The sequence below is a fragment of the Myotis lucifugus genome, unplaced genomic scaffold (assembly GCF_000147115.1).
Source record: "Myotis lucifugus unplaced genomic scaffold, Myoluc2.0 scaffold_4, whole genome shotgun sequence".
Classification (NCBI taxonomy): Eukaryota; Metazoa; Chordata; class Mammalia; order Chiroptera; family Vespertilionidae; genus Myotis; species Myotis lucifugus.
In genome coordinates this window covers 11,353,020-11,364,052 of record NW_005871052.1, presented here as the reverse complement: position 1 = coordinate 11,364,052, position 11,033 = coordinate 11,353,020, and the positions used below count along the sequence as shown (strand labels likewise).

Below are 11,033 nucleotides of genomic sequence, written 5' to 3'. Positions count from 1 at the left end.
TCTGTGCCTGATAGGGGGGAGCTCCCCAATCCCCTGATTGCCCTGCGGCTCTGTTTGACAGGGTGCAGCGCACCAACCCCCTGATCGGCCCTGTTCTGTGTGTGACAGGGTAGAGCTATAACCTCTCCATCGGCCCTGCCCCGAGTGTGACAGTGGCGGCGCCCCAACCCCCCTCCACGGGCCTTGCTCTGTGTGTGACAGGGTAGAGCCATAACCTCCCCATTGGCCCTGCCCTGAGTGTGACAGGGTGCAGCGCCCCAACCCCTTGATCCGCCCTGCTCTCTGTGTGACAGGGGGCGGTGCCCCAACTCCCCTTTCGGCCCTACTCTGTGAGTGACAGGGGGGAGCTCCTCAACCCCCTGATCGGCCCTGCTCTGTGTGTGACAGGGTACAGAACCCCAACCCCCCTGATGGGCCCTGCTCTGTGAGTGACAGGGGGCAGCGCCCCAACCCCGATTGGCCCTGCTCTGTGAGTGACAGGGGGCAGCGCCCCAACCCCCTGATCGGCCCTGCTCTGTGCGTGACGGGGGTGGCGCCGCAACCTCCCCATCGACCCTGCCTTGGGTGTGACAGGGGGCGGTGCCCCAACCCCCCAATCGGCCCTACCCTGAGCGTGACTGAGGGTGGCATTGCAACCTCCCAATCCGCCCTGCTCTGTGCATGACGGGGCGGCGCCCCAACACCCCAATTGGCCCTGCTCTGAGCCTGACCAGGGGCTGCACTTAGGGATTGGGCCTGCCCTCTGCCACCCGGGAGCAGGCCTAAGCCAGCAGGTCGTTATCTCCTGAGGGGTCCCAGACTGCGAGAGGGTACAGGCCGGGCTGGGGGACCCCCCTTTCCCCCCCTCCCCGAGTGCACAAATTTTTGTGCACCGGGCCTCTAGTATATATATATATATATATAGATTCTATACATTATACTTTATTTCCCCATGACTATTTTGTAACTGTCAATTTGTACTTAATTCCTTCAACTTTTCACCTAGCTCCCAACACCCTTGCCATCTCGTAACCATCAGTTTGTTCTCTGTATCTGAGTCTGGTTCTGTTCTGCTTGTTTATTTATTTATTTTTTAAGATTTCACATATAAGTGAAATTATATGGTATTTGTCTTTCTCTTTATGATTTGTTTCACTTAGCATAATACCCTCATTGTCCATCTGTATTGTTGCAAATGGTAAGATTTCATCCCTTTTATGGCCAAGTCATATTCTGTTTGTATATATGTACCACATCTTCTTTATCCAATCCTCTATCAATGAACACTTAGGTTGTTTCCAAGTCTTGGCTACTGTGAATAATGCTGCAGGGAAGTTAGGGGTGCATATATCTTTATAAATAAATTTTTTCAAAATTTTCAGGTAGATACCCAGAAGAGGGATTGCTGGATTATATGGTAACCCTATACTTAGGTTTTTTCAGGAACCTCCATACTGTTTTCCACAGTAGCTGTACCAATTTAAATTCCCACAAGCAATGAATGAGGGTTCCTTTCTTCCCACAATCTCTCCAACACTTATTTCTTGTCTTGTTGATAATAGCTATTTTAACAGGTGTGAGTTGGTTTTAATTTGCATTTCCCTTATAACTAGTGAAGTTGAGCATCTTTTTATATATGTTAGCCATTTGTATGTCTTAGAAGAAGTGACTGTTCAGATCCTCTGCTCATTTTCAATTGGGTCCTTTCTTTGTGTGTTTGTTGTTGAGTTGTATGAGTTCTTTACATATTTTGGAGATTAACCGCTTATCAGAGGTATCCCATTGGGTTGGATGCCTTTTGGTTTTGTTACTGTTTTTTGTTTTTCTGTGTAGAAGCTTTTTAGTTTTATATAGTCCCAATAGAGGCCTGGTGCATGGATTCGTGCACTGGTGGGGTCCCTTGGCCTGGCCTGAGGACATCCCCCGAGGGGTCCTGGATTGTGAGAGGGTGCAGGCCAGGCTGAGGGACCCCCACAAGTGCATGATCAGGGCCAGAGAGGGACCACGGGAGTGCTCCAGGGCATGTCTGGCTCGTCTCACCCAGTTCTGATTGGGGCTGGCCAGCCGGGGAGGGACTGCGGGAGGTTGGCCGGCCAGGGAGGGGCCATGGGAGGGTTCCAAGGTGTATCCGGCCTGTCTCACTCAGTCCCCATTGGCCGGACCCCAGTAGCAAGCTAACCTACTGGTTGGAGCGTCTGCCCCCTGGTGGTCAGTCCACGTCATAGTGACTGGTCAAATGGTCGAACAAACAGTTGGACACTTAACATATTAGGCTTTTATTATATAGGATTCACTTGTTTTTGCTTTTATTTCCCATGACTTTGGGGTCCAAATAACATAATCCTCTCTAAAACCAAGGTCCATAAGTTTAGTACTTATATATTTTATTGTTTCAGGTCTTATATTTAGCTTTTTGATCCATTGTGAGTTAACTTTTGTGTGTGGTGACAAATAGTGTAGTTTCATTCTTTTGCATGTGGCTTCTCTTTCTTTTTTCTTTTCTTTCCTTTCTTTCTTTTTTTTTTTTTTGCATGTGCCTTTTCAATTTTTCCAGCACCACTTATTGAAGGCGCTTTCTTTCCCCATTGTATGATTTTGTCTCTTTTGTCAAAATTTAATTGTGTGTATATAATATCTGGGTTTACTTCTGGGCTCTCAATTCTGCTTCATTGATCTGTATGTGTGTTTCTACTAATACCATGCTGTTTTGATTACTGTTGCTTTATAGTATAATCTGAAGTCAGAGAGAGTGATATATCTGGCTTTGTTCTCTATTTTCAGGATCACTTTGTCTATTTGGGGGTCTTTTTTGGTTCCATACAAATGTAATAATTTTCTGAACTCTTTCTTTGAAACATGCCATTGAGATTTTAATTGGGATTGCATTAAATCTGTATATTACTTTGGGTAATATGGCCTTTTTAACAATATTGATTCTTCCATCCATGAACAAAGAATATCTTTCCATTTCTTTGTGTCTTCTTCAATTTCTTTTAATAATGTCTTGTAGTTTTGAGTGTATAGGTCCTTCAAGCCCTGTGTTAAATTTATTCTTGGTATTTTATTCTTTTTGTTGCACTTCCAAATGGAGTTGTAGTTCTCACTTCTTTTTCTGAAATTTCATTGTTAGTATATAGGAACACAATGGAGTTTTGAACACTATTTTCTATTCTGCAATGTTAGTGTATTTGTTTCTAATAGTTTTTGGTAGAGTCCTTAAGGTTTTCAATATAAAGAATCATGTCATCTGCAAAAAGTGACATTTTTGCTTCTTCTTTCCTAATTTGGATGCTTTTTTATTTCTTTCACTTGCCTGATTGCTCTGACTAGGACTTCTAGAACTATGTTGAGTAAGAGTGGTGAGAGTGGGCATCATTGTCTTGCTCCTGATTTTAGAAGAAAAGCTTTCAGTTTTTCACCATTGAGTATGATACTGGCTGAGGGTTTGTCATATATGGCCTTTATTATGTTGAGGCACTTTCTATACCCATTTTATTAATTGTTATCATCATAAATGGATGTTGTATCTTGTCAAATGCTTTTTCTGCATCTGTTGATATGATCATAAGATTTTTTTATTTTGTTAATGTGGTATATCACATTGATTGATTGGTGTATGTTGAAGCATCCTTGTACCCTTGCAATGAACCCCACTTATTCATAATGTATTTTTTTAATGTATTGTTGTATTTTCATCAGAGATACTGGTCTGTAATTTCCTTTTGTGTGTTGTCTTTGCCAGGTTTTGTCATTGGGGAAATGTTGGCCTCATAACATGTGTTAGGAAGTATTGCAGCTCCTTCTATTTTTTTAGAAGAGTTTGGGAAGGCTAGGTATCAAATCTTTGAATGCTTGGTAGAATTCCCTAGTGAAGCCGTCTAGTCCTGGATTTTCACCTGTTTTTGGAGGTTTTTGATGGTTGTTTCAATGTCCTTACTATTGATTAGTTTATTTAGAGTTACCAATGCTTGGACTTTCAGTCTAGGAAGGTTATATATTTTTAAGAAGTTGTCCATTTCTTCTACATTTTCAAGTTTGGTGATAGAGTCTTTCATAGCATTCTTGTGTCATTTTTTTGTTTTGTTTTGTTTTGCATTTCTGTGGTGTTCCTTGTAGCTTCTCTTTCATTTCTGTCTTTCTTTTTTTTGGTGTTGAAAACCAAAGTTAAAGATTTATTACCCACAAGAGGGTAATCTGCCACGCAGAGCTGCTGACCAAGGCCCTGCACTGTCTATCCTTGAATGTCACCTCTTGCGGCCCGGGGTCCTCGGCTAGGTCTCCGGGAAGCCTGGCCCCTGGGCACAGTCTGTGTTTGGGCAGGTCACTTTGCCAGTTCCTCTGCCACCAACTTGCACATCTTGTCCTTGAGGTAGGCGCCCTTCTGCAACTCAGACCTGAGCTCCAGCCACTTGTATGGGATGTCCACCACCAGGAATCCAGTGGCCAGCACATGGTACTGGACAAGCACAAAACGCCCCAGCAAGTCTTTGCTCTGGCTATTGAAGTTAGGGAACTCCCAGTGCAGGAAGGACAGCCTATTGGCCTTGGTGGCCAGCAGCTGGCTGCCGGAGTGTGGGGTGAGATGTGGGACCACAAAGTCTTGCAGGGGCAGAAACTGGCCTTTAGTGTCCAGCACTACCTCAGTGTCAAGAACCCAGCCATATTGCATAGCCATGGTAAAGTGGCCCGTTAGTGACCCCCAGCAGCCCCTTCAGGGTCTCATGCAGCTATTTCTGCAGAGACATCACCTTCCTGTCAGGGGCTGGGGGCCTGGGGACCAAGGCCGAGGCCAGCAGCAGGGGGCCCATGTACTCAGGGTGCTCTAGCTGACCAGTGGCATTGAGGTGGAGCAGCTTCTGAAAGGTGCTCTGACCCTTTGGGGACCCATCACCTCGGAACTGGGTGGGCAACTTGGGGTGGAGCACGGCCTGGAGCTCTGAAGGACTGGCCTGCTGCAGCACACACAGTGCCCACAGCATGTCCACCTGCAGGTCCAGGTCCAGGTCTGCCTGCTGATACCCCAGCTTCTCATGCACCAGGCTTGCTCTGGATGGAAGTTCAGGCAGGAGAAGGCCAGAAGCATGTTGCAGAGGTCTGGCATGGGGATGCTCTGGGCTCTGCTCAGGATGTGCTGGGCAAAGGCCTCAAAGAGGGGCAGGTTGAACCACTTGAGGATGGCGAAGGACTTGGTGCATCTGGCCACCTCGCCGGACGTGAGGCTGGGCATGTGGGGCAGCAGTTCAGCGGCCAGGCACTGGAACACCTGGGTCTGGTGGAATTCAAGTTTGCCATAGGCAAAGGCCAGGTCCAGGAGGACGCCTTTGATCAGGGGGAAGGGCTTCTGGACAGGTGGAAGGAGATGGCCCGCAGCAAGGGCACGACTGCTGGTTCTGAGCTGCCAGCGCCACCAGCTCGTCAGGGCCGAACTGCTCTACCAGATCCAGGCACTTGTCCTCCAGATTGTTCATCAATGACGCCTGTCTTCATCATGAGGGCTACCAGCGTGCGGCCATCCTCGATTTCTGCCCAGCACTACTCCAGGTTCAGGAACAGCTCGGCCAGCAGCTCCTAGGAGCCCTACTCCTACATGTAGGCGGTGCTGAACTCTGCCAGTAAGGCCAGGTGCTTGTACTTGAGTCTGTGCACATGACAGTGTACCTCCTGTTCCACTGACAGCAGCTCCTTGGAGGCTGCAGGGAGTGCCAGTGCATAGAAGCTCCAGAGCAGCTTCAGAAGGGTCCCATGCCAGACCACGGTTATCTGACTGTTGATAAGTTGGAGAAGTTGCTGAAAGCAGGCATCCTGTATGAGCGAGCTAGGCTTTGTCCTCTGACTTCTCAGAGAGCAGCTGAGAGAGCTTGATGAGCACAAGGGCCGCATGGCTCTAGTGCAGGCAATGGCTACCACCAAGCAGCTCCAGGAGCTCCTCTGGCCTCGTGCCCTTCTTGATGAGCTCGTTCACCTCCTGGCACTCTGGGGAGGGGGTAAACGCTTGTTCCTTCTCCAGGCGCTGTGACAAGGAAGCTGGGAAGTGGTAAATGGGTGAGGTAGCTGAGGAAGTTAGAGTCTTATGGGCTACCCTAGCCAGTCTCAGTTGGCCAGCTGGAAGCCCAGCAGGGGCTAGATGAGCAGACTCTCTCAGGAGGCACTGGCATCGCTTCACCAGGCGAGCTGCCATGATGGTCTGGGTGGCAGGGAGCTGTTCCGGAAGCTACTCCAGACCCTCTATGCACTGGTGCTCCCCGCAGCCTCCAAAGAGCTGCTGTTGGTGGAGGTGGAGCAGGAAGCACGCTGGTGCATGCACAGGCTCAAGTACAAGTCATTCCAAGGCCCTAGAAACAGCTCAACAGTTCAGATCCAAAGGCCCCACTCACGCCCGCCTTCTTGAATGGCAGTCTGCCAGGGCCACCGCCAGCACCACGGCTGATCTCCATGTGTCCCGAACAGAGCACCGCAGGAAGCAAGGCTCACCGGATTTCTCCCTCTCTTTCATTTCTGACTTTGAGTCTTTTTTTCTTTTTTCCTTAGTGATTCTAGCCATAACTTTGTCAATTGTATTAATCCTTTCAAATAACCAGCTCTTTGTCGCATTAATTTTTCTATTGTCTTTTTGTTCTCTATTTTGTTTAATTCTGCTCTAATTTTTATTATTTTCTTCCTTCTACTGACTTTGGGCTTTGTTTGTTTTCTTTTTCTAGTTCTTTAAGGTGAAATGTTTAGTTGTTTATTTGAGATTTTTATTGTTTCTTGAGGTAGGCCTGTAATGATACAAACTTCTCTATATTGCTTTCACTGCATCCCACAAGTTTTGATATGTCATACTATCATTTTCACTTATCTCTATATATCTTTTGAAATCCTTTTATTTTATTTCATTTTTTTAAAAAAATATATTTTATTGATTTTTTACAGAGAGGAAGGGAGAGGGATAGAGAGTTAGAAACATCGATGAGAGAGAAACATCGATCAGCTGCCTCCTGCACACCCCCTACTGGGGATGTGCCCGCAACCAAGGTACATGCCCTTGACTGGAGTCGAACCTGGGACCCTTGAGTCTGCAGGCTGACGCTCTATCCACTGAGCCAAACCGGTCAGGGCCCTTTTATTTTTTTCTATCTCTTCTTTTTTTCTTTGTTTAGCAGCATGTTGTTTAATTGCCACATATTTTTGTTTTATTTTTTACTTCATTTTTGCAGTTGATTTCTAATTTCCAAGCCTTGTGGTCAGAGAATATGCTTCACATGATTTCAATCTTCTTGAATTTGTTCAGGCTAGTTTTGTGTCCCAATATATGGTCTATGTTTGAGGGAGGCAAATGTCAGGGTCCGCTTTACTGAGTGCTGTAGCATGAAACAGGTCAGAAGAGGAGACAGGCCATGGATGGACACAGACTTCTTTGAGGTTTTTTGCTGGAGAGGGATGAGGACTGGCTACCAAGGATGGAACACCCAGGGCCTCGAAGGCAGGGTGACAGCATGGCTTCTGTCCCTCTATACCCAGGAAAGGCCCTGCAGCAGAGCAGGAGCATCTAGGAAGGCCCGCCTTCCTCCCATTGAGCTACTGAAGCCTAGCCTTGCTGTCTGCTCACTCGCAGCAGGGGGAAAATGCCAACCTAAATGTTTATATGACAGGAAGAACAAAGGGAACAGCCTCAGGGTGAGAGGTGTGGGCACCCCAGGAGCAGGGCTGGTTCCAAAGACCTAGGCCAGTCTGCTGAGCTGCACTGGCTGCTCCCTGTGCCACAGCCTAGGGCAGCCATGGGCAAACTATGGCCCGCGGGCCGGATCTGGCCCGTTTGAAATGAATAAAACTAAAAAAAAAAAAGACCATACCCTTTTATGTAATGATGTTTACTTTGAATTTATATTAGTTCACACAAACACTCCATCCATGCTTTTGTTCCGGCCCTCCGGTCCAGTTTAAGAACCCATTGTGGCCCTCGAGTCAAAAAGTTTGCCCACCCCTGGCCTAGGGGCTGCAGGGAGGGTGGGCCTATAGCCAGCTAAGCACCTGGACCAGAGGATACTAACCGGCAGAGGTTTTAGCTTCTGGCTTTTATTGGTTCCTTGTTTTCTCAAATATAGCATTTAAAAAGTCACCTGAGCTGGTGGTTTTATCACAGGGGAGGTGGGGGTGGGCAAACATTCATTCAGGAGTAGGCCACCAACGGTGTATGATGGGTTCTTCACTTGTAGCACCAGGCCAAGAGGCTAGCAGCTAGCGCCACACTGATGGTCAGAATGAACTGGAGGGTGGGCTTGCTTAGCACAGCCAAAACTATTCAGAAGGGGCAGTTGCTGCCCTCCAGGCTACCTTTGTCTTGTTTACTAGTAGCAGCATAATAGGGGCATTTATGTACATCTCTTTTCCCATTGTACACAGGGAGCACATCTTTATCCCTGGCTGCCTTGAGAATTCTTTCTTTGTCATTAATTTTTGACAGTTTTAATATAATTTGCCTTGGAGAAGACACTTTTGGCTTGAGATATATAGGTGTTCTGTTTGCTTCTTCTATAAGAGAATCTAGTTGTTTCCATAGGTTTGGGAAGTTTGCATTGATTATTTTGTTTAAATGTGCTCTCTGTTCCATTTTCCCATTCATCTTTTTCTGCTATACCTGTTATTCTTACATTGCTCTTTCTGATGAAGTCAGATAGTTCTCATAGAATTCTTTTTTTAACTCTCAAATCTCTCTCTTCTTCCACCTTAGTCATTTCTAGATTTCTATATTTGATATCACTAATTCTTTCCTCCATTTGGTTTGCTCTATTTCCTATGCTGACTAGTTCATTCTTCATCTCTTTTATTGAGTTCTTCACCTCCAAAATTTCCATTTTTTAAATAGTTTCAATCTTTTTGGTAAAGCAATCCTTTAGTTCATTGATTTTATTTCTGAGTTCATTATAGTACCTTGCTGAGCTTTTATTTTGAGGTGTGTTTTTTTTTCAGAACTGCATCTTGAATTCTTGGTAATTTAAATCACATATTTCCATGTCTTTAAGTTCAATTTCTGGATATTTTTCTCTTTTTTTCTGAACTACAATGTTACCTTGGTTATTCATGGTGTCTGATGGATTCTTTCTTAGCTTAGGTATTTACAGGAATAAAATCTGCTTTTATAAAAAATTAAATTTATTGGAGTGACATTGGTTAATAAAATTATATAGGTTTCAAATGTACAATTATTCTATTGTACATCATCTGTATATTGTACCATGTGTTCATCACCCCAAGTCAAGTCTCCTTCCACCACCATCTATTTGACCCCCTTTACCCTTTAATACCTGTCCCAACTCCCCTTACCCTCTGGTAACCACTATACTGCTATCTTTGCCTATGAGTTGTTGTTTTTTATTGTCTTGTTTGTTCATTTGTTGCTTTCAGTTTTTTTATATCCCACATATGAGTGAAATCATGTGGTTCTTATTTCTGACTTATTTCGCTTAGCATGACAATCTCAAGGTCCATCCATGTTGTCACAAATGGCAGTATTTCATCTTTTCTTATAGATGATCAATATTATATTATATATATATACCACATTCTTTAAATCCAATCATCTACCAAAGGATACTTGGGTTGTTTCCATGTCTTGGCCACCATGAATAATGCTGCAATGAGCATAGGAGTGCATATATCTTTATGAATAAACTAGATGCCGGGTGCACGAATTCATGCATGAGTGGGGTCCCTCGGCCTGGCCCGCGATTGGCACCAATCAGGGGGGCCAGCCTGCCAGGGGGAGGAACCATAGGCGGCCGGCCGGGGGGAGAGACCGTGGGAGGTTGGCCCCAGCAGCAAGCTAACCAATGGAGACTCTGCAAGGAATTGGGCTCCCTCCTCCCTCCTGTCTGGGTCTGGGGTGCGAGTGAATGAGATTTGCGGCTGTCAGGGCCCCAGCAACAAGCTAAGGCACAGCTGATTCCACGAGGAATTGGGCTCCCTCCTCCCTCCTGTCTGGGTCCGGGGTGTGGGTGAACCAGATTCAGGGCTGTCAGGGCCCCAGCAGCAAGGTCTGGGTCAGTGCACTTCATAGCTACCGGCCAGTCATCCAGTTGTTTTGGTCATAACAGTCACTTAGGCATATATATATATTCATATATATTCAGTTTTGGGTAGATACCTAGAAGAGGGGTGGCTGGGTCATATGGTATGAAATCTGCTTTTTAGGAAGTACCTGACACTTCACTATTTAGCAGGTGAGAAGGAGAGTTTTTTGTTTGTTCATTTGTTTTCCATTAGGTGTAGTGCAATTTTTCATTTTTTCTTATTGCCCTGCTAAGGCTTCTGTTATTTGTGTGGGGCCTGTTGCCTTGGCTAAGGAAAATGCCCCCATTTCCCTGGGATGGGGTGTCCCCTCAGTATCAGGGCAGCACCCTTGTGGGGAAATATGGCAGGTGATGGGGCTCTGGCCCAGTGGGGCTCTTGCAATAAGATGCTGCCAGAAGTGCTGTACTACTCAAGGTGTCCCAGGTGCTTTCATTAGGCTCTGCTGGGATGGATGGGGGTTGAATAGGCAGGGACAGGCCTGTTTGTACATTTTTGGCCTTGTTCTATCCCAGTAATGGTGGCTACCAGACCTCAGCAGCCACAATTCTGAATCTCCATCCCTGTCACTGGGTTTAGCCATTGTTTGCACCTGCCTCTCAGGCAGAAATGTTTCTACCACCTGTGAGGTAGGCATAATCCAACTTTTATAAATGAGGACAATCGAGGCTTTGAGGTTACAAAACTGTATTCAAATCTAGATCAGTGAGACTCCAAAGCTATGCTATATTTACTATACTATTCTTTCTCTCCATATGAACATTAAAGTAGATTGATAATACCCATCACTTACTTCATAGTATATAGCATGTAGAGGATATCAGCTTGCCCCTGGAAGCTGGAGGTCTCCTTTAACTGTAAAACCAGTGCTTTGAAGTCCACCTCCCCAGACTGGTCTCTTGGAAGATGTATTTCTACACGAACTGAGGGAACCTTTAGTTTGAGAAAGGGTAAAAAAATTAAGTCCACAAGTGCTCAACTTAAATATTGCCCTAGAGCAGTGATGG

At 45.8% G+C, this 11,033-nt stretch overlaps 2 protein-coding genes across 3 annotated transcripts in view; both read right to left on the bottom strand.

Annotated features, from left to right (window-relative positions):
- The window catches only part of PHKA1 (phosphorylase kinase regulatory subunit alpha 1), a 217,040-nt gene that overhangs the window by 47,776 nt on the left and 158,231 nt on the right, over positions 1–11,033 (bottom strand). For both annotated transcript variants that reach the window (XM_006082857.3, XM_014465500.2), the window contains one exon: positions 10,820–10,959. In XM_006082857.3, coding sequence (XP_006082919.1) covers positions 10,820–10,959 — 140 coding nt within the window. The remainder of the gene's footprint in view (positions 1–10,819; positions 10,960–11,033) is intronic.
- On the bottom strand, positions 4,301–6,157 carry TBRG4 (transforming growth factor beta regulator 4). The gene is given in 7 exon segments (XM_014465510.2): positions 4,301–4,667; positions 4,669–5,020; positions 5,023–5,328; positions 5,331–5,360; positions 5,363–5,454; positions 5,456–5,799; positions 5,801–6,157. Coding segments are annotated over 7 exon segments (1,848 nt in total).